At 39.9% G+C, this 23,675-nt stretch overlaps 4 protein-coding genes across 5 annotated transcripts; 3 read left to right on the forward strand and 1 right to left on the reverse strand.

The window, feature by feature from the left end:
* Window positions 1-2,458: 2,458 nt before the first annotated feature.
* RB195_007685 (uncharacterized protein) lies at window positions 2,459-8,446 on the forward strand (the record flags this gene model as incomplete). Its single annotated transcript, XM_013445646.2, has 10 exons — window positions 2,459-2,542; window positions 2,810-2,895; window positions 3,823-3,949; window positions 4,108-4,190; window positions 4,290-4,410; window positions 5,856-5,963; window positions 6,045-6,106; window positions 7,228-7,345; window positions 8,172-8,273; window positions 8,339-8,446. The coding sequence occupies 10 exons, from the start codon at window positions 2,459-2,461 to the stop codon at window positions 8,444-8,446; spliced, it is 999 nt and encodes a 332-aa protein (XP_013301100.2).
* Window positions 8,447-9,878: 1,432 nt separating this feature from the next.
* Window positions 9,879-10,927, reverse strand: RB195_007686 (uncharacterized protein; the record flags this gene model as incomplete). The annotated part of the gene is made up of 2 exons (XM_064181444.1): window positions 9,879-9,995; window positions 10,781-10,927. 2 exons carry the CDS (start codon window positions 10,925-10,927, stop codon window positions 9,879-9,881), a joined length of 264 nt encoding a protein of 87 aa, XP_064038233.1.
* Window positions 10,928-14,263: 3,336 nt separating this feature from the next.
* On the forward strand, window positions 14,264-15,922 carry RB195_007687 (uncharacterized protein; the record flags this gene model as incomplete). Its single annotated transcript, XM_064181445.1, has 2 exons — window positions 14,264-14,320; window positions 15,617-15,922. The coding sequence occupies 2 exons, from the start codon at window positions 14,264-14,266 to the stop codon at window positions 15,920-15,922; spliced, it is 363 nt and encodes a 120-aa protein (XP_064038234.1).
* A 2,744-nt stretch (window positions 15,923-18,666) lies between these two features.
* On the forward strand, window positions 18,667-22,942 carry RB195_007688 (uncharacterized protein; the record flags this gene model as incomplete). Of its 2 annotated transcripts, XM_064181446.1 has the most annotated exons (6): window positions 18,755-18,813; window positions 19,916-19,963; window positions 20,284-20,360; window positions 21,180-21,247; window positions 22,583-22,699; window positions 22,796-22,942. In XM_064181446.1, the coding sequence occupies 6 exons, from the start codon at window positions 18,755-18,757 to the stop codon at window positions 22,940-22,942; spliced, it is 516 nt and encodes a 171-aa protein (XP_064038235.1). The 2 variants fall into 2 exon arrangements, with proteins under 2 accessions (XP_013301102.2, XP_064038235.1); XM_013445648.2 differs by lacking the exons at window positions 19,916-19,963; window positions 20,284-20,360 and having other exon boundaries at window positions 18,667-18,813; window positions 21,011-21,247.
* Between the last annotated feature and the right edge of the window lie 733 nt (window positions 22,943-23,675).

Here is a 23,675-nt window from a genome sequence, read left to right on the forward strand (position 1 = left end):
ACCCGCACTGTAAATAGCAATATTCCGCGCGAAAACAAAATTTCTCTTTGTCTTCCTTTTATCTCTGACAATGTCAGTGCCGCTGTTCAGCGCAGCATTATCCAAGCACAATTACAAAATGACGTGATCTTGGTAAATATCCCAAATGCAAACATCAAAAGCCAGCTTGTTAGAAACAGACTATATGATAGATACTGCATCTGTGAAAGATGTGTTATTTGTCCTTACGGAAAAACAGGCGACTGCGCAAAAATAGGGGTAATATATGAGATTGAGTGCTTGATATGCAATGCAACTTACGTTGGGGAGACCGGTAGGAATCTTGGAGTGAGGATTAATGAACACATGGCCGGAAAACGACGAAAAAGCTTGATAACACCACTAGGAAGGCACAGACATGAGGCCCACAACGGAAACGATTACGATGTGAAATGCGTTATACTGGCTCACGAAACAGAAATATCGGCAAGGAAGACGTTGGAGGCGTTTTTTATTCTTAAAAGAAACCCTTCAATGAATAATAAGAATGAATGCTTGTCCATAACGAATGAGTTCTTGCCACTTGTACCGCTCTGTGACCTATAACCGCCTGATATTCTGTGTGTAGATCAAATAATCTATGTCGTCGCTGGTGATCTACACGCAGTAACACTCATTCGCTGGTACACTGAGTGACAAGTGCGTGCAACCAGCCGCACCACATCCGGTGGAGCAAAACGTAAGACCATTTTCAATGTAGATAGGTTTCTGTTTTCACTACCCTGAACGATTATCGAAACACTGACCCAGGGTGGTGTGGCACTTGACGGGATAAACGTAGCATTGTTCCAGTCATCCTCTATTTAGGCCTCTGAAGACGGCGAAAAAGCCGAAACGTCAGGCAAATAAAGGTTCCATCTAAAAACCTCGTAGGCACACTATAGCAAAACACAGACAGAATATGCCGAGGTTTCAAGACAAAAGAACATTCGAACTACTACATGAAGTACCGCCGAATATGTTCTTTCTCGTACGGAATCATCTCCGTCTCCATAATCTTCAATCCCGTATACGAATACTTCACCTGAAATTCGTACCACCACAGATTCGTGGAGTGATGCCTTTAACAATCATGGTGACCGCATTGTAATTAAAATATATTTGTAGGAAAAAGTCAAAATAAAAAAGTAGGAAAGCAGTTAAGAGACAATATAATTGTACGAAAAATAAGTAAAAAGGGTGGTGAGGGGCAAAGTTCTCAGTGATTAGTGGTATGTGGTTTCTTGGAAATTCGTCGATAACACCAATTTCAGCTAATGAACTATTTAATTATAATTATCGCCAACATACGCTCTATTACAATATGAGTTTCTTCTCAGTAACACAATTTTTGGTGTATTTTTATTTCAATTAATTTATTTGCTTACTTATATGAAAAAATAAGTGAACTGGTAGATAAATAAACATGAATAAGTAAACAAATAAAGCAGCAAACTAAATCGTAGTTGCAATTCTATAATGGGAACAAGAAAATGACGAACAATTACCAAATTTGTATGGCAAATCAGATTCCAACGACTTCAATTTTCAAGCAGCGCTGTTTTTGAAACCATTAGGGCCTATTAGTTATTGTTTTTATCACACATTTTTTAAATCACGTCATATATGGCATGTTGGTTTGAATTTCGTATCATACACGAGCTAGGGAAACGTCTATTCCACTCAGTTACGTTTCTTCCCACAAAAAGCCCGGATGGGCACAGTTTTCATGTGCGATCATGAGAGGAGATAGTATACGCAATAGTGTAACATTGTGTAAAAATGAAATCCCTACTCTGCTCTCTCTTCCTCTTTCTTGAATTTTGCACACATGAAATCCATAAATTTCTGGATACTCCCTTATGCAGCTTATAGTTCTCAAATATGCAAATAACAGGAATTCTTCGGAACAATTCTTTTATTTTTCAAATATTTGCCAAATTATTACGTTCCTTCTGTGAAATAATGGAATATTCAATTACTTTACTCACCAAGACTATACAAATAAAACGTTGGTAGATTTGTTTCAATAGTTTTCATCAATCAATTTCAATTTTCGGAATTAAAAATGAACATGGGATGAGGGCACAAGATTTTTTTCGTTATTTACATTAATTCAGACAAGCAAGCAAAAAAAAATCAGCTTTAAGCGTAGATCAAATCAACGACCTTCACTGTTCTTACTCTGTTTCGGCTTATCACTACTACAGCCGCTGGTCGCACGAGAATTGTTCCCGGATGATTTTCTGCTTCACTTTCACGGCAGTGCGGCGCGATTTCTTCTGGTGAAGGCTTTTCGGCTTCGTTTTGAACGTTTTCGAACTGCTGCTGAGTAAAAAGAAATTCTTAAACACGAGGGTGTGGTTGAGTTCATCTCTTCGAATTCACATCAACTTTTTTCTTATCGCATAGACATTCACCCTAGTTTTTATTTTTGAGAATGGGGCGTGTAGCTGTAATTGGAGAAGGTGTTATCGGTACATCCACGGCTTTAGCTCTCAAAAGAATTCGACCAAATATAGAGGTGAGTCTCGTTGTTTTCTCTCTTTAGTTCTCGAACTTCAGCGACGAGTGGAGCTAGTAAGGGCCCCCTTCAGTCCCACCTCCGCTCCGCTTAGAATGTAAACGCTTACATAACTGCACCGAACTTCCGGTCATTTTGACCTGACCATACCGAATTTGCTATATTTACTTTTTTTATTTTTACTGTATTCACTATATTTGAATTACACAGCTCTAGATCAGTCAAATAGATGGACACATCTCACTCAAGAGAGATTACTAAATTCAGATAACCATTTTCCACGACCGACCATTCGAGAAAATATGTTCAGCCATGCCGGCAGGACTCTTCAGATTTGATAATATTAATGACAGGTGAGCACGATTCGTATAGGAACTGCTCGATCGTGAAATATACCGGTTTTTCTCTGCGACTTTGTATCGACTCCTTATGGAAACTGGGAAACGTAATCGCCGTCGAATGCAATGAACATACGATGGGGTTGACCTGACGCGTAGTCGTCAGGATATCAGCGCCGTCCTTACCATTGGTGCATCGCATCAGCCCGGATAGATAGGTTCATCGGGGACTGGGAAGAAATGTATTAGTTGGAGGGAGGGCGGGGGCACTCAGTGGCGCCCTTATTTCTCGACGCTCTAACTTACTTTTTTCCCTTAGCAACCTTATCTTACAATTAACAGCGTAGAAGAGGTTTGAGAAGTAGAAAAACTGTATTTCCTGGATTACATGTCTAAGATTTTCTAAAACTAATACTTATGTCGTAGGGCCCGATTATTTACCTCGAGATAATCCAAATATTCACCTCGAGAAGTAAGGGCACCACTGCCCCCTCCTCCCAAAACTACATTTAGAGGCATCACCCCACGAATCTGAGGTGGTACGGATTTCAAGTGGAGTATTCGTATACGGGATCGTAGATTATGGCGAGGGGGGTGATTCCGTCCATTTCCTCCTAATTACCGTTAAAAACGGCCCGGAAGATACGGCTTCGAGCGCTCCGGTGTGCTTTTTTCTACAAGGAGTTCGATTGGAGCGCGCCAGCCCTGTGCACGCGCCGCATTTTAACTCGGCGACTGTACACGCAGAGACCACCTACCATAGCCAAAGATTCTAGCAGCTTGCGTTACCCTTGCGAAAAATTACGTCATTTTTTCTAGCTTCCAAAGACAATTCGTATTATATTTCCATACTTTCACTTCAAAATCACAAAGATGTAAGATCACAGTTGAATAAATAATACTAGAATATCGAGTATTCAGACAGCGTTATATTCGTTTTAGAGCTGATGCTAAGGTAACCTTCGATTGGTACGCTGATCTGTGTCGACGCCTCGCAGGCACCGTTACCGGTGTCAAACTTCTATCTGGTCATATACAGTCGGATTCGAAAGAAGCGTTGGAAGGACAGGTATGATGATGACGGGGATTTGGCTCAAATAACATTTTATGCAGCGAACAATTGCGATTCATCAAAGACGTAAAGCTCAATAATTTAATAAAAATAATTAATAATAAAAATTATAACCAATTAATGATAATAATTTGATTCAACAATTTTTACTTTAGAAAAAAGCGTATGGAGATATCGTTTATAATTTCCGCTACATGAGCGACAAAGAGCGAGAAAGTTTGTTCGTAGAGCCATCGAAGTAAGATCTTCAGTTCTTATTCGTTTAATGAAGACCGTCTGGAATTTCACAAAAAAATTGAATAGAATTTGATTTCGTGTTCTCATAAGTCACTTTTAGATATGCCATTCATTTTTCCTCCTATGCAGCTGAAGGGAATCAATATGTACCTTTTCTAAAGAAACAATTGGTTGACCAAGGAGTTGTTTTCAAGCAACGAGCAATTAACAGCGTAGAAGAGGTTTGAGAAGTAGAAAAACTGTATTTCCTGGATAATTTTCAAAATTGGCCGATTATTTACGTTAATGACATTGAATAAGCAGAGATCGTCAAAAATTATAGTAGTCGAGTCTAAAGGAAATGAGGAACGGTGCAGTTGCGTAAGCGTAGCGGTTAGGATCGAGTAAGGAGCTTTGCTACTGTCATCCTTCTGCACAGTTTGCGATGGTCCCACCACGATTACAACCACGGTCTTCATCGCGCCGCTTTGAGCGCAGCCGCTTACGCAACTGCGCCTTGCTCCATGTCGTTTTGGCTCTGCTATACGTTGCGTTCGTACTACTGTAATCAAAATATATCAAAACTTTTCAAATAAAGGGAAAACGGTACATTATTCTTCAAAATTTACTTCATCTCCTTCGAAATACTCCCTTTCGGTCCTTCAGCAGCGATAAACTTATACCGACACTTCTTTCCATCTTCAAAAGATTTGTTATACTCGATTTCCGGGGTTTCCTTGAGCGCTATCCTCGCCGCCACCTTTTCTCCTCATTCGAGTCAAAACGGAATGAGTTTTTGAGTTTCGGTAAGAGAAAGAGGTAAGATGAAGCCAAGTCAGGTGAATAATGGGGCCGCGGAACGATGTGAATGGGATTTTTGCGGAAAAAAAATCGTGAACAGCCAAAGCCGTGTGACGTGGAGCATTGAAGAACGAAGTTTTGGAGACAATACGTCAGCAAGCGTAACCATGAAATGTGACGCAGATGTCAGTAAAGGTTGTGACAACATAAGGGAAAAGATATGCATTTGGATAAATCCGGGATTTCCTGACTGAAAAGTCCTGCTACCTGTTGATCACAGGAGTATTTCGAGATTTTTTCATGTTAGGACTTCTCTTTGCCATCAGAAGGCAGGCAGGCATTCCATGACTATCATCAGAAGTGATGCTCTATTGCGTGATTAGCGCTTTAAAGGCATCACCCCACAAATCTGAGGTGGAACGGATTTCAGGTGGAGTATTCGTATACACGATCGTAGATTATGGACAGAAAGGTGATTCCGTCCATTTTTTCCTAATTGTCGTAAAAAAAACGGCCCGAAAGATACGGCGCGTGCACAAGGCTAGCGCGCTCCAATCGAACATGTTGTAGAAAATAGCGCGCCATAACGCTCGAAGCCGTCTCTTCCGGGCTGTTTTTTGCGGCAAATAGAAGAAAAGAAAGAAGAAATGGGCGGAATCATCCTTCTCTCCATGATCTACGATCCCGTATACGAATGCGCCACCTGAAATCCGTACCACCTCAGATTCGTGGGGTGATGTCTTTAAGAAGTAGAGATTATTTCTTCACAATCGATAATGAATCAAAACAAATGGGAGCCGTTGTAGAGCCTAAGCAGTGATAACGTATAATGTGCCTTTTTGTTATCTTACTTACTTCCTATACCTAGCGATCTACTTCCTTACAGCTTGCTGATGACGGTTATGATATCGTCATCAATTGTGCGGGATTAAATGCCGGAAAACTTGCTGGCGATGATACTAGTGTATATCCGATACGTGGAGTTGTATTTGAGGTGCGTTTTCTAAGAAATACTGTGGATTCTTTTAATATTAACGAAAGCGAAATGAGAATGTTGAGAACACGGCTCATTTAGGTTCACGCGCCATGGCATAAACATTTCAACTATCGAGATTTTTGTACATTCACTATTCCTAAGTACGTGGGGTTTCACAAAGTGTGGTAGGTGGTCTTAGAGAGGAGAGGACTATTTTGACGATGGTTTTGTTGAAAATTGAAACCACGTCTCTTCTTTGAATCTATTGTTTCATTACTTTTCGCGATAAATTTGGTCTAGCTTCTTACGCTTCATCGGAAATGTTATATAAGCGAATGATGAAAAATCGACTAAATAGGAATGAATAGATATACTTACTTATTAAGATACTTAGAAACTTAGATGGCTCGTCTTCACTGGACGTGTGGGCCCAGCATCTCTTCCACTCGTTTCGTTCCCTCGCCATTGTCATCCAAGATGTTCTCAAGTTTCGTGAGTGACGTTGGCGAGGTCTTGAACCGTATCCAGCTGAGCTCTCAGCTGGTCCGCAGCGAACAGATCACCCCATCTCGCCTGCGGTCTCCCTCGAGGGCGTTTAGCATCTGCTGGGATCCACTCTAGCGTTTAGTCCATCTATCCTCGATTCTTCTCATAATTCTCTTCTCATGGCTGGCCATGTATGCTTTCGATGTATATATTCCGCTGGGTCGCAAAGACGGGACATTGCTCGTAAGTCGGACGTCCTGAGATTTGATCGCCTCACGTCGGTCGCCATACCGTCCGACGCCTGAGACGGCAGGGCGCAATGTGCCGGGTGCGTTGAAAATGCTGGATTGGCAAGAAGACTTTTCCCCGAACTAAGCAGCCCCGCCATGGCGAACTTAGCATTAAGCACAGGTCGTCGCCAAACATATGTGGAGCAGGGAGCCGCCTTGCGACATTTTACTAAGACGGTGGTGAATCCTAGCAGTGGTTTACTCTTAGGCAGTCTTTCGATTCCATGAAGTCGGGTGTGTCGAATTCCTTCTCAGCATGGGAGACCGTGACGGAGGACGAACCGAGGTTCTGGTTCGACCACCAGAGTCACTTCCGTGCCACCATGAGGCGGTAATCCGTTGCGGAGGATAAATGGATCTAATTGCGACAAATAAATAATTGATAAATCTATCCAGGACTTGTTAAGAACGCTCTCCTTTTTGATCATGTCCTTGATTCCTCCCCTAGTCTACCACACAAATTTTTGTACACGTCAATATTATTATAAGTAACGTGGTTCTTCCAGAAATAATAGTGTTGTAGTTGGATCAGTGAAGCAAGTGAACCGTTCTGACATGAGAGTAACGGAAGAAGACAGAAATGACATTTGGCGACGTTACGAGGAGCTACATCCAGCTATGAAGGTGGTTTTAAGTTGCTCTCGTTGTAAGAACTCTTTGCAAAAACTTTTTCTAAAGTACAAATAAAAATAAATGCATGTGATGTATTCATAGAAATGAAAAAGTAGGAGCAAAACTTTGAATTGTCTGATCACGTTAGTTTTCATCGATGCTGCTGAAATAAGAAATCTATTTAACATTGCTCAAGTGTATATGTTTTATTTGTTAGATTAGTTTATAAGGACTATATCAGATTTACTTTCCTACAAACCGACACGCAACCTCGGTTTTGTTCTACCGTTGCGCAGGAGTGTTAATTAGCGCGGTTGTGTTCTATAAGATAAAGACTAAAGGATAAAAGATAAACTCACTGGCTTATCAATCCGCTCAGTATGCGCCAACGGGTTTTACTGCAATTCGTAATCGTTGAGGCTTTAGAATTGACCCATACGATGTCTTGCGGTTGCCGGTTAAGTCAGTGTTTTTATCCATCCAGACAGGCCTGGTACCAATTTATCGACCCCGGAGGAATGAAAGGTTTGCTTGGCACTGAGGCGGTTTCAAACCATCAACTGTATGACTACAACGGACCTCTAACCGACTGCGCCACACCCACACAAATAAAGATTAAGGTGTACTATAAAGGAGGAATGCATGCGGATTCATAAACTTGAGCTTGAACAATTCTTGGCCTATTCCTTACTACATTACGACTATCCAGCACTAAGCTACAACTTACGCGTAGTCACTCTCATTGCATCTCGCTGGCGACGGCTGCAATGCGGCGACAAAAGCACGAAAATTTTGGCGAATTCATCCATTCATGAGCTAAATCTACTTAAACGTTCAGGATGCTAGGATACTAGGTGAATGGTGTCATCTACGACCTGCACGTGAAAGCATACGTGTGGAGAGTGTTGCGAAGCGAAAGCAGAGCGGAGCGACATATACGGTAGGTTTTTTTTCCGTTGACAGAAATAGTTCCGTTTTTCTTTGACACTATCTCATCCGCTTTAGGTTGTTCACAATTATGGCCATGGGGGTCATGGATTCACTGTCGGTTGGGGAACAGCTGTTCGAGCTGCCACTTTGGTAGATATAGCTCTTGGAAGATCGAGACTTTAGATCCCGTTAGGAATTGTTGGCTTCTCTCTTGATTTCTTTCTGGCAGTCATTATACTCCTTATTTCCAATTACATAAAGATTCATATGCGAACAAGATTAGACAAACAATTGTTTTCTTGGATGAGATGCTAGAACGCTGGAGAACCAAAAACAGAAGCAATTACTTTGTTGTAGCATCCATCTTGTTTTTCGTTAGAAAGGAACGATTTGTAATACTCAATGAGAACCTTTTTTCATACTTTCTTGGCAAACGTCTCTAATCTCTTCTTCTGTGCACTTCCGTAAGAATAGTGTCTTCTCCAGCATGCAAAATATTGTCAGTTACCTTGCATGACTTTTCTTTTTGACTGCTGACGTCCCCGTCAGAAACGCTTACCTCCGCAGTTCCACGAAAAGAGCTTAATCGCAAAAAAGCAGAATGTTGAGCCATTTGACCCCGGAAACGCTACGCACCATTTTGTGTGAGCTTCTTCAGCTGTTCACTCGAACTGTTGCGACCAATAAAAAAAACTAACGTCTTGCATTTTTAGGTAAGATTTCCGTGATAAGAGAATGATCACATGCTGCTAATGCTGCTGCTAATGTGGGTCGTCGGGAAAAAGAAACCTCAAATAGATTGAACATGAGGTCGGGTGAGCTTTCCTAGGCTTCGTCCGTTTTCGGCTACTACCTAATGCAATCTGTTCATATCCTTTTGTAACGATCTGCAGAAAAGACGTCCCCGTCCACAGTATCGTCTTGTTCCAGCGGATTTCGCAGTGCACAGAAAGACAATTGTGGTCTTCTACAAACCATTTTTCTCATTTTATCAGGACTATTTTTTTTTTGTTTTTCAACGAATCTTCATTGAATAGTACTTTGCACAACTTTATCTGGTTTTTTTTTTGAAGCAATATCTGGTTGCTCAAGAGTAACTGTGCATAGCCAGCACAGTTAATAAGAGTTTCGCCTGTGACTTCCCGGTAGATTTTTTGAAACCGCACTAGGTTAGACTAGCCCTTCACTCCTCTGTGAACGATAAATTTTTATTGGAATTGTTCGAGTGGAAATATTGACTGGATATATCGGCTACCCCACGAAATTCATTGTATGAGCGAAACATGCGCTCATAAACTCGATAAACGATTCTGAATGGAAGCCGAACGCATGGGCAGATCCGATAAAGGAGTGATTAATGCTGTGTAATTTATCCTATATCTGATATCTCGTTGAGTCTGAGGTTTTTTTTCTGAACAAATCACAAGAGAATATCGGAATTAATAAATTACTCGCTTGAAATTATCATAATAAATTGTCCCTCTTCACTATTTACAATGCAATGTGTATGAATTTACATTGTTTTTCACTAAGCAATCTTTTAATGAGTTTATTGTGTATTTCGAAAATTCAAACTTGTGCATATTTTTTTTTCGGTTTTCATGGATCATTGGAATTATTTTCCCTTTTTCTTAATTAATGCATCGAGTGGGACATTTCCACCATTCGCACATCGTGAGCACACACAAGTTTTTCGTCCGCCTCTATTTTCACAGTAACCAGTGCCACAGTTCTGAAATGAAGCGTATTAGGTGTCCTCAGTTCATTTATCGCGGCGCTGCATCGAGCATTTCCTGGCCGATGCACCATTTAAAGAAATAGGTACATCTGGTGCAATAAATATTAGGATGTTCCTGCCACGCGGTTTATTCACACGATCGCCACGCGGTTGAATGCGGATTTATTCGCACGAATAGTCGATCATAGGATGAATACCGTACAAATCTCATTGAGAATATTGTTTTTAACTTGCTTAAACCCCCGAATCAAATTGTAATCGAAATTCAAATCTTTCGCAGGCTTCATGATGTTTCCCCCCGTCCTCGCAGTGTTTTTGTTGCATTATCGCATCAAATCGCGCATGAGAACATTCTTCTGCGTCTTTCCTCTGCGTTAAGGAAATGCTCGCGCAGCGACAACACGATTTTTTTCGTCTCAGGTCAGTAGATTTGTTCACGGATCCCTTGCTACAGTGTTTTCTTGTGTGATATGAACGCAAGTATGCGTTAATTCACGCACTGCGCAACTCAGTCACTCGTCCGACATTGCATGCGATGAACTGGGACACGCTGCGCTCCACATTGACAAAGTGTAGTCGAGAAGAGTTGGGATGAGCGGAGCAACGCAGTTATCCGCCGCGGAATGACTTTTCTGCATCCGTATTCAACTCAGAATCTCATTCCTATGATTAGTAACGTAGTTAGTAACGCAAAGATGTCTTAGCTTTTTTTTACCTTCGAAATGGAAAAACAGAACAGAATAGATTTTAGTAGATTCAAGGTCTGAGTGAAATCTCACCTGTAAGCTACATGAAGCAATGCAAGCTGCTCTGGCAGCCTTACTAAGAACAGGTACATCCATTCTGGCACATGTGGTAAGGTAAACTTGTGGAGAGATAAATCCGAAAAGTGCGAACAGTGCAAGGCAAAGAAGCAGACCGTTCATAGTTCTCAAAAATTCACTATTTTTAATTTGAAAGGATTTAATGTAGAAGTTTAAAGGCATCACCACACGAATCTGGGGTGGTGCGGGTTTCAGATGGGTTATGCCTACACGGGGTAGTAGATTATGGGGAGGAGGGTGATTTCGTCACTTTCTTCCTCGTTGCCGTAAAAAACGACCCGTAAGATGCGGCTTCGAGCGTTTCGGGGCGCTATTTTCTACAACGAGTTCGATTGGAGCGCGCCAGCCTTGCGCACGCGCCGCATCTTCCGGGCCGTTTTTTTTTAACGGAAATTAGGAAGAAGTGGACGGAATCAACCTACTCCACCTCTCAAAATCTACGACCCGTGTACGCATAACCCACCTGAAACCCACACCACCTCAGATTCGTGGGGTGATGCTTTTAAGTTGGCTTCAACCAACATTAAAACCGAAGTGTTAGAAGGATACTGTCATCATACGAGGAAGACCATTATCTATTTGAAAACTTCAATTCAAATCAGATTGTGAGAATGAAGAGAATGAAAAATGGCTGTTCTGAACAGTTCTGGGGTTACAGCCAACAGAAACAGCTTTTATAGCGGCTATGTTTCTATAAATTGAAGCTGGTTTGCTAATTAAACTGTAAAAATGATACACGCCTGCCCATACATGTTTCGGGGAAAGGATTTAATGTGGAATTGGAATTCGCAAAAGACAATTTCAATCCTTGAATCATCAGAGTGCTGCTGAAAATTCCGCACTTGAACCAGAAACATTTTTGTGTTAGTCAACTAAAGAAAATCTAGTGTTTTCAGATAACAAAGTGAAGAAAAGAAAAATATATTTGAGACAGTCAGCTTTCAAAAATGTAATAATTCTTGTTGACTAGAAGTGTTCTTTGTAATTGCACTTTAGAATACTTTAAAAAATTTCATCACTCATCTTGTCCTTGGTGTTTATATTTCTGAATGTTTTATTTCGTACAGAGCTATGTAATGTTCGATTTCTTCTTTGCTTAAAACATGAATAGAATAATAGTTCTCGATAGTAGCAATAAAAAACATAAAATACGTTTAATTTAAAAAAAAAAACATAACGGAACTTCATCCAGACATTTCACTTCCCAAAACTGAAAGAAAATAGTCATACATTACTCTATTCGTATATCGTATCCGTGATAATCGTAAACCTGCTTGCTGGTTCTCGGTGTTATATCGATTAGGTAGATCAGCTAGGGAGCAATGGACATATTAAACCACTATATTCGAAAACTCTAGGGGAAGATTTTTTCCATTTAATTCAATTTGGTTTGGTTTAAATTCAAATCTTAATTTTTTAAATTGATTAAATCTAAACTACTGTAGATTCCATTATTTTCATGGCCATAAACTACCACATCCCGTGTGGCTACAATTTAGAAATCTAGCCGCATTGTTTTCTGTCGATATCGATCACTCTATAGTCGCTTTGTGGTGACTGTTTGCAGATAAACTTGATGCCCACCACATACTGTGGATCACTGTTTCTTTTATTTTAATTATCTTTGGAAAGTTGTTCGCACAGAGTAATGCTCTAAGTGAATGAAACTAATAAAAATGAATTTAATGCGTATTTTGATGGGAAAAATGGTTGATTGATAGACATTTGCCTTTCTGTTCGATGGAAAAATGTCCCTGAAATATTTTAGACCGTAAAAGCTCTAAAGAAATTTCTACCTGAATTTTTTTTTGGATCTTGCACCCGATGTGCGTAGAAACTGACTTGTTGGTCGTTATACTTGGTTAACCTTATTTCTTTCCAGTGGATGCGTTTTATCAAGACCAATATTTTATTTCGAAATCAGCTCTGTAATAATCTCTCTTGTCTTTTGTATCCATTTTATTACGAGTTGCTAATCCAGCAATCGTTTACTGTAGAATTCACTTCATATCCGCAAAAAAAAAACTGGCTTTTTATTAGTGCTCATTTACTGCAAATTTTCTATCTGCAACCAGCTCGTTTTTTTCTAATCTCTGCCCGAGAGGAATTTTAATGATTCACTGCGAAATCGCTCGTCTAAGTTTAAAATGATGTCATTATAGGTTTGTTACTCAGAGAAAAGAAAAAAAAATACGACTGGTCTAATGATGGAGAACAGACGCGTCTGATCACCATGTGGTATATCGTCAAAAAAATTTATGGTTTAAAAATGCGAAGAAAATGGAATACTAAGATTTTTTCGATTTTTCGCTTCCATTTGCGAGGGATTCGTTCCCCCCCCCCCCATAAAGCTTTGAACATTTTGCATGTGTTTATATGAACGTATCTATATGCATGCTGAAAGAGAAGAAACTTTGGAAAATATTTTAAAAAACGCCAAAAAAAGTTTAAAAAAAAGTAAGTGAAAAAAAAATTGGAGTAAGTGACGCGGCGAGTGAACCTCCTGTAGTGACCTCTCTTTATTGATTCTATCCCATTAAGCTGAAATCATTATTGCTTAAATTTGCTGCATTTATCAAGATTAGGAGCTGATGTCTCAGTCTGCCTATTGTTCGTAAGCTGCATGGGAATTGCTTTCGGAGAAAAAAGCTATCATTGTATCATCTTACATTTTCAAATACACGTGAGAGGAGTTTTCTTAGGATTATTAAAATTCTTCACAAGCAAAGATGTAAAAAAGCAGATAGGAATCTTGCAACAAACGACTGCAAATGAGAACAGCATCTGAAACAACCTAGAATGGTTCATTGGCAGGTGGCAGGAGGACTGTCGAATCCAGGATGTTAGCTTTATCTAGGTTAGTCTTAGATCTGGGGCCGCGTATACGAGTCTCATTGCTACCTGCACGTGGTGGCCGAATAATCTGAAAGGTCAACTGCCTGAACGGACCCTGAATGGAATCTTTGGCGACAACTATTCGTTTCGTCTCGCTGAACTCTATCAAGTCAACTCCAACAAACCGCTTTGTCTACGCTTCTGCGATATCTCTGTATGCTGTTTGGTGCATTGCAAGAAACACGCATGAGAGATTGGTCCGTTCTCCGCATAGGGATCACACCATATTCTGCAGCGATAACAATGAAAAGAAAATAGGTGGCTGCGTGATACCTGTGAAAAACGATTACAACAATCTTGTGGAGGGATTTGACTCAACATCGTCTAGAAGGGCCTTCATATGTTCTCTGCGGGATCGCAGAGAACGTAAACTTTGAATCGTAAGTGGTCAGGCTCCTACGGGAACCGCTGAGGAAAACAGTAAGGACGCCTTGTATGATGAACTCAATGCGTTGATGTCTAAAATACCCAGTAGGTGGTCATTATCGGAATCGACGCAAATGCGAAGACGGATCTCTAACAACAATCTGGTATGCTAGAAAAATGATATTATCCAGCGGAGCGTCGGACGGTAATCGTCTGATCGATTCTTGTGAACAGGTAGGCCACATCATCCCTTCCACGTATAAATCACCGACGTCATCAGCTCACGTGGGAGGGTTAAACCTTTTAAACGTCTGAAGAGTAGCGCAAGCGGTAGATGAGGATCCTCAAAGTTCAGTCGACTATGTTCTGACTGCAAACATTATTCAGTCGAACACCCGAATATCTAGAGCTATTTGGGATACTGTTGTCGACTCTGACCACTGTCCAGTTCTTCTCTGCTTCGAAATACGGTACTACAAGAGAAACCGAGGAATTCTTCTCCAGCCGAAAACCGACATGGCAGCTCTGAAAGAAAAAGAATGCGGAGTAAATTTCCAGCAACGATTGTCTATTCATAGTTGAGTACGAACCGGGAAGAAGGTTTTCGATGCAGATTCCCTTACAAAGTTTGCCTTTGCGCCTGCAGAAAGAAAACCTTGTAAAATTCTGTATGCGCTGTCCGTATCACTCTCGAGGAAAAGCAAGCCAAGAAAAAAGAATCGAAAGCGGCTACAGAAAATCGTCTTCGCTTCTCTGGTCATATATTAAGGAGGCCAGCAGACCGAAGTCAGCCAGGCAAAGCGTGCTGCAAAAAGACCGCGAGTAAGAATGGACGGTGAGAGGACAAGAACGCGCAGAAACTCTATGCTTTACTGAAATAATATAGCCGCAAAATGAAAAGATTTTCTCCAGTCCTCAACACTGCAAATGGAGTGGCCGTCGGTGAGGCGATCCCTCTAAGTTAGAGGTACCACGTCAAAACCTCGCTGAACCAGCTAGCGGCGTCAGCTTCTTAACACGAGCACGTTCATAGACCGACATACGAGCCACCGACCGACTCGGAGGTTTCGGTCTGTATTCAGAGGATGAAAAATGGAAAATCAGGTGAAGACGAGGGATTAGCGCAAAAACGCTGAAATATCTTCCCCCGTCATGGATTCGTGAGATGACAGAGATCATCCGTTCAATATGGATAGACGAAAGGATACCTGTTTCGCGGAGGCAGGCTATCATAATTCCCCTCCACAAGAAGTTACCACGGAGTTATCATGGAGCTTAGGAGTTATCGAAGAATCTCTTTGCAGCGTGTTATGTACAAGGTTTTGGATTATCCTGGACCGTCTTATTAAACATCGCGAAGAAACAACGCGCATCAGGCAAAGTGGTTTCTTCCTGCCAGATTTACGATTGACCAAGTATTTGAAGCGGCTTTCGACTCTCTTCATCGAGATCGTGTTCGCTGAGCCGACAGAGTACCAGGAAAGTTCTCTTACTTGCTTGATGGTATGAATCAACAAAGAACTGCTGCAGCTCGGACACCGATTTGGATGCACAGCACCGTTTGTTGTGGCAACCGGAGCAAGACAAGGAGTAGTGCCAGGACCCTTGCTGTCTAATTTCTCCATCGAAGACATTATGCTAGGAACAGTTGATCAGCGCCCTGCCGACATCGTCATAGCACCATCAGGCCCCTTGACTGATCTCGGGTTTGCTGACGATGTTGTTTTTTTCGCCGAAAGCATTACGAAAGTTCAACATGGACTACGTCTACGTCCTGATAAATGCAAGCAGATGTGGATCTCTTTGGGGCCTCGAACGGGAGCGGTGGACGGATAACCGATAGAACTCGTCGATGAATTCTGAGTGGAAGCTGAAGAACAATGGCAGCTACGAGAAGGGTGTTCAGCAATGATGCGCTGGAGCCATTTCTGCATTTAACTCCTTGATTAAATGAATGTAGTCGACTCTCAAAACCAACGAAGTGAAGCTGCGAGTCCGTCTATCTGCAATACGCCCCATCATGACGTACGGGTCGGAGACTTGGGCAGCACCATCAACGGTTATGGAGAAGCTTGATTGCACGGAACGAAAGCTGGTTAAAAAACGGCTACAGAAAATCGTCTTGGTTTCGTTGGTCATATATTTAGGAGACCAGATCGCCTTGTTCAACGAATTCTAAGTGGTTTCTCGGGTTTGAGCTGGAAGGGGCCACCTGGCTAAAAGCGGAAGTTCTGGGCTGTGGTGGTGAAAGAGGTTCTGAGGACACTCAGCGTGGGTAGGCAATTCAGCTGGGACGTAAGGTTTCGCAGAATATAGAATAACGACGATGGATTGATTCTGTGCAAGCTCGAGATCGAGAAGGTTGGGCAGGGCTGTGTTCAAGTAAAGCCCACCTCTGCGAAAATGGGGGTAATCGCGTCAGGTGATGACATCAAGAATGCCGATTAAGTCAAGTCAAGTGTTAGTTCTGGTGGTACACGGTAAAATTCACAACTATAATATCTGAAAGTGTTACTCCCATTTGCAGCTATGTGCTGCAAAATTCCTACCTACGCCTAGTTTTTTCTTCATCTTTGCCTGTGAAGAATTTTGATAATCGTAGGAAAACTAATAAATAATCGTAGGAAAAGGAAAAAGAGTGGGGTAAATCTTGATCTAAATCCTAATCTCTAAATCTTGATCAACACATCCAATTAAAAGAATATTTGTTTTGGCATAATCGGATAGAATCAATAAAGAAAGTTCACTATGAAAGGTTCTTTTAATGCGTTATTCAATCTGGTTTCTTTTCTCGTTTTTTTTTTTAATAGTTTCCAAAGTTTCTTCTTTTTCAGCATGCATTTAGATACGATCATATACCTACATTCAAAATATTCATAGCTTTGCGAGGGGAAGGAATTCATCGAAAAAAAAAACGAAGAAACCTCAGTATTTCATTTCTTTTGGATTGTTAAACCACAGATTCTTTTCACGATATAGCACGTGGTGACCAGACCAGCCTCTTCTTTTACAGTAGACCAATCATGCTTTTTTTCTCTTCTCTGAATAACAAACTTGTAATCATATTATTCTAAACCTACACGACCGATTTCGTAGTGAATCATCAAAATTCCTTTCGGGGAGAGGTGAGAAAAAAAAAGAACTGGTTGCAGATAGAAATTTTGCAGTAAATGAGCACTAATAAAAACGAGTTTTTTTACGGATACGAAGTGAATTCTACAGTAAACGATTGCTGGATTAGCAATTCGTAATAAAACGAATACCAAATACTACTGAAATTTCTACAGAGCTGATTTCGAAATAAAATGTTGGTGCTGAAAAATTTCATAGAAACCTTTTTCAACGATAGAAATTCGTAAAACTAACCTGTATACTACATGAAGTAATGCAAGCTGCTCTGGCAGCCTTGTCAAGAATTGGCACATCCATTCTGGCACATGTGGAAAGATAGAGTTGTGGAGAGATAAATCCGAAAAGAGCGAATAGTGCGAGGCAAAGAAGAAGCTGGTTCATAAATTTCTAAAATTATTCTTTTTTCTAGATTCAAAACGAGCATGTGCAGAAACTTTTTTTTAGATTCAAAACGAACATATGCAGAAACTTCAGATGGCTTTAACTAATATTACAACCAAAATGTCAAAGGAATATCGTAGCACGCATGCCTTCAAAATGCGCTGGCCACTTTTTATAGCGCATTTATTAGGCATGGCGTGAACTTGTGACCGAGCTGGGCAAATAATCCCGTAACTGAACAAACTCGAAATCTGCTCGTCCACCACGATATCATCGCCATGTTGTCCTTCAAAAACACACTGATCGTTGGTTTTATCTCATGTTTTCTAACGCTACAAGCCGACTAATGACACATATGACTCAGTTTAGTGTCCGAATAGAGATCATCGAGGAGTACGTTGTACAAACTATGGTCACAGATGTTCTTATATTGTTCTCTTGCCTGGAACTCCTCGATTTTCATTTTCCCATAGGTGAGCTATGTTTGATAAAATTTCCCTAAAGTATTCATACGATAAAGTAGCTAAAGATCGATGTTTTCCTTTCTTTGAGTCTTTTACAATTTATTTTTAGGGGAAGCACTTCATTGTTTTACAAAATTTTCTTAATCAATGAATTTTAATTCCTGGGCGCTCAGAATTTCATAGTGAAGCTCTAATTTTGTTGACTTATAAAAAAGGAAATCAAAAGGAGATGAGTAGCCAGACAAGTCGAGATCAGTCGTTCTATTTTTAAGCAATTTTGAATTAAATTAAATTTTATTTTATTTTCAATTATTTCTACTCGTCTACTTTCTAATCTCACTTTGATTTTTGAAGGACAACATGGCGATGACATGGTGTGGAGGAACAGATTTCTAGTTTGTTCAGTTACGGGATTATTTGGCCAGTTCCGTCACAAATTCCCCATACCTAATAAGTCGTTCTATAAAATGTCGTCGGAGCATATTGAGAGCATTCGCACTACGATATTCCATTTAATATTTCTCTTGTAATATCAATTAAAACAATCCGAAATTTCCACACTTACTCGTTTTAATTTTAAAAAAAATGGGATTTCAGAAAATTATGAACCAGCTTCTTCTTTGCTTCGCACTATTCGCTATTTTCGGATTCATCTCTCCACAATTCTACCTTTCCACATGTGCCAGAATGGATGTGCCGATTCTTGACAAAGCTGCCAGAGCAGCTTGCATTACTTCATGTAGCATACAGGTTAGTTATACGATTATATTGATTGATTATATTGATTTGATGTATAGAAATCTTCATAAACTCACTCACAACTCTTAAATGTCGGTGGGCGGTCGTTAATTCTACAGGTTTCTAAGAATTTCCTTCAAAATTCCTTAAATACTAGGACTTCTTTTTTTTGCCTCCAGTCAAGACCTTCTAAAACCTTTCAATGTATAGTTCGCTCGTTCGAACTGATAAGGAAACGTAAGTTCAATGGGAATTTTGAAGGGGAATTCTTATCAGCGAGGATTTTTCTTTGTTATGGATGATCTGTTCCTTCTCATAGATTCGTATCCCTCAACGATTGAATAATTCTCAAGAGCCGTCTTCAGTAATAAAATAATAATAAATAATAAAAGACAGAGAATAACTTCAAAACATAGATTTATTATATTATATTTATATGTTATTATATTTATAGACATGTGATTTTGGTCTCCTAGCAATTATAAATAAATATTAGAACATTTATTATATATCGTTCATCATCATTAGACGTTAGTTTAGTATAACAGTAGTTTAGTCTGCGTCCCGATTCGTATTTCACACACGTGTTGCATTCCGTACAGGAGCACCTTATCAAATGATTTTGTGGTATAGGAGCATAGGAATTCTTATCCATAAACATATGAGGTTACGGAGCAAAATCAGCTTTCTTTACATCTCCTATTGAGGTTTTTTTTTGAAAAAATCTCTTCTGGAGTAAAAAAAAAGAGTTAAATTCTGTCAGCAGAAAGAGCAACTCATTCTTTTTCATCTTCTAGTAAACTATTTATTGATTAGATAATCCGAGCAGTAGACAAAATCCAGCGAACTCCAAAAAGAAATCTTTTATAAACAAGTTTTTTTAAAAAGTTAGCTTGACAAGCGCAATGGTAAAGCGGAATTAGAATCTGAGTTGATTCAGGTTTTCGAGACCATTTTTAATATTTTTATTGTGGAATCACAAAAATATTATGTCTAGGGTATAGCGTTCTCTCAGATTTCTCATTCTCTCGATTATCCAAGCAGCCCAGCATCCATAAAAAGCGAAACTATATAGAGGATAAATGTTCATTCTTCTTTAACCGTACTTTTTCAGAATTGTGGCACTGGTTACTGTGAAAATAGAGGAGGACGTAAAACATGTGTATGTTCACGATGTGCGAATGGTGGAAATGTCCCGCTCGAGGATTTAATTAAAAGAGGGAAATAATTGTGTATAAACGTTGTTCTTCTAACTTCGATGTTATCTTAAACTCAGCATTTTATTCGTGAGTCCCCGAAATGATAAATTGTAGAAAGTTAGCGAAATTTCGGGATTTCGAAGAAAGTATGATAGGTGCAGCTTTTCTTCTGCAGTCCACGAGCTCAACACATCCACTAAACACTTCCTCTGCTTGGCATTCTTTTTTCATGGATTCTGATATACAGTCCTTCCTTAATCAAACGCTTATTGCAGTCATTCAGAAGCATAAGTACGGGCACGGCGACAATTGCTGCCGAACGCGTTCATCCGGACCGACGCGACGCATACGTCGGCAAACGTGTGATCTGGTGAAAGTGCGCTTTCCCCTTTCCCCACTCCACGTCTCCTCCTTCTCCTCCGCTCTGATACACTTGATGATCAATGGTGAAATTTTTCTTTTCCACTTGTGAGCTACCCGCAGCACCCGCCGCGCCTCTTTGGCGGACGTGCGGCGTCGGCCTGGTGGGACCATGTTTTCTGTCAACTGCACTTGAGTAGTCGTATGGCTAAAACCATATATACCATGATCTTGCCGTCTTTAATCGCACAACTTCAAATTCCAGAAAAAAGCCGCTTCTCTTGGACCCTTAGAGAGAAGTTAAGGAAAAACCTTTGGAGAAGAGCTTAAAAAAAACTTGGAGAAGAGTTAATGTGGTGAAAAGCAGAAAGGTTAGGAACTTTAAAACAAAAACAAAAAACTAAAACAACAACAAAAAAAAACTTTTCAAAACAAAATTTCGCTAAAACCCTTGACAGCGGTTAACGAAAAAGATGTGAAGCCATTTCAGGTAAGGATAGGATACTAATGAACACAGATGAACTTGATTGATATTTTTCTTAGGATTTCCTTTTCCACGTTTCATCCATTTCTAAATTGATAGAAAGATGGATGTATTGTACATAAAATTCTTTCCGTAGATTTTTTTTATCAAGTAACATACTTTTGAGGAAATGAATAGTATGCATCAGATTTTAATCGAAAACCTGTCAGTTAATGACGTCATTTACCACCACCGATGTCCCGAATTCGACCATATGATAAGATTGCATAAATCAATTGCTACTGCTAAGCACGGCACGCTTATGTTTACATTATATCTATTATTTCTACCTTCAGCATTCTCTCTACAGTGCTACAATTTTATTGATCATCAATACGGTGGTGAAATAGAGCATGGAAAAAGAGTAAGAGATTTTTTTTTTTGTTAGCACATATTCACAGAGAGTATGAGTTAAGAGAATCTGTTAAAGCGGAATATTTCCCTCTAAACTACGGAAGCTTTTTTCTTGAGGTACTTAGGACAGGCTTGAGAAGAAAATTTAAGTTTTTTTTTTCTCGCAAGGTTGTAGAATTGCAGTTGTCTTAGTAAATCTACGAAGTTTTAGCTGCTATAGCGTCTTATTAAAGATTCATTTTATTTGCTAATGATCTAGATTCTTCATTTAAAAATCCTTGAAAATTCAAAAATTCAAGAATTATAGAGCATTTGACTGTGATCAGTTACCGTTAAGAATTTCTGTTATAATGTTCAAAATTTTACACATGTCCTCTTTAGAAAAAATGAAAAAAAGTATGAAATACAATAGAATATAATAGAACGGATCAATAAGACCCTAGTTTAAAACCAAAAGATCCTTTTTCCCTACATAACAACTATGTACGTGGGACCTTTCGCAGGCAACTAGCCTGCGAAAGGTTCGATTCGATTCAAACTTAACTTTTTCATTTATTTGAATTTAACTCACCATTGTCATTGCCGTGGCGAGTGTGGCGCAGTCGGTTAGAGGTCCGTTGTGGCCACACGGTCGAGGGTTCGAAAAAGCCCTAGTGCAAACCAAGCCTTTCATCCCTCCGGGGTCGATAAGCTGGTACCAGATTTGTCTGGGAGGATAAAAACACTGACTTGATCATCGGCTGGCCCCCGCAACTCAGTGCATAGGCCTATACGCGTTCCAAAACTTCAATCACGAATTCCAGTAAAACCCGTTAGCGCTTCCCAAGTGGATTGATACGCCAGTGACTATTTCCTTTTATTGTCATTGTCATCGTTTCCCCGGTGGATTCTTGCCATTCTATAAGACATTGGCTAGCTATGAATATCATCGCTGTTTTTAGTGCTAGGGGTAGGTGTAGTGTAGTGGCTAGAGGTTCCGCTTCCTGCACTATCGATCGGAGGTTCAAAACCGCCTAGAAACTGCTCACCAAGCTTTCCATCCCTCCGGGTTCGATAAATTGGTACCAGACGTGTCTGGAAGGATAAAAGCACTGACTTGACCCATCGGCCAGCCCTCGCAAGTCATTGTACGGGCCAGTTACACGTTCGTAAACCTCAAACGATTCTGAATTGAAGTGAACGTGGGGGCGCATCCCAAGCGGATTGATCAACACCAGAAACTTTATCCTTTTTTATTCTTTATCTGATGACCTGATTATTAGAACACATCTATTCTTGTTCATAAATGAAAATATCGGGTGTCAATGGTTGGAGGGAATTCGAAATAACCACGAGACAATTTCAGGAAGCTGTCGAATGCACAAATCCTGAATACTGCCTGGATTTGTTCAAAGAGGGAGACGATGAGAACATATACTCAGCACTGTGTGCCAATAACTCCGATCCTGAAAACACTTGTATGGTGCGTTGAACAATTTCGATAAAGGATCTTTCCCGAAAAAAATTCCTTTTTCATTGATTCTTCACATAGAGAACCTCTTTATGAGCATGTTTTCAGAGTAATTCCTGCACAAATTCTCATGGTAACGGGTTTTCAACGAAAAAATGTTGTTGTAACACTGCATTGTGTAATTTATCATCGTTCCAAAGATATTCTGTCTCGATTCTTGTAAATTTTGCTATTTTTATGGTTTTTGTTTTGTAAAGGATTTTAATAACTAATATCTCTGAATTTCTCGTCTTACTGAATTCAACTTGTGGAATTTCTGAGGATCATTCCATTAGTACGGGTCCTAGGTTCGTTCCGAAATTTGATTTGATTCATTTGTTCATGAGTTCTATTCTTCCCTTTCCTCGCGTTTCAAGAAATGTGTTCTTTGTATGTTTTCCTACGTTCATTGTTGAATATTTGCAACATTTGCCGCCAGCATCAAACTTTCGTGACTGTTTTTATTTCTCCTACATGATTGCTACTAAAGTGACAATTTTAATGCTGAGTTTTTTCCCATAGAAAAGTAATGGAAAGAAAATTTAAACCTTTTTTAAAGTTAAGTTTCAATTCTAGATATTAGCAGTTATTGGCAATTTCATTATCGTCAGATATACACGAAATAAATAAATCCTTTCTATGTCCGAAAGCCTCCATTTAATCTCAGGAAACAAGTCAACAATGGAGTTCTTCTGCAACGAAGTTTGAGCTTATACCCACGTAGTTCAGGATGTGACATAGCCAAATGAGCATTTAACGTGCTTGAAATATTTTGAATAAACCAATGAAATGATCAATGGGACCCTGTGTAAAGTTTATCTTCCGTGTGATCGTGTAACGATGAGTTACAGTTGCAATGAGACGCGTCAAATTCAGCTACCGTATCGGCAATGACAATAAATGTGTATGATAAGGACCGTAGCATGAAAAGAAGAAGATTTCAGGAATG

The sequence above is a fragment of the Necator americanus genome, chromosome I, assembly GCF_031761385.1.
Source record: "Necator americanus strain Aroian chromosome I, whole genome shotgun sequence".
Lineage (NCBI taxonomy): Eukaryota > Metazoa > Nematoda > Chromadorea > Rhabditida > Ancylostomatidae > Necator > Necator americanus.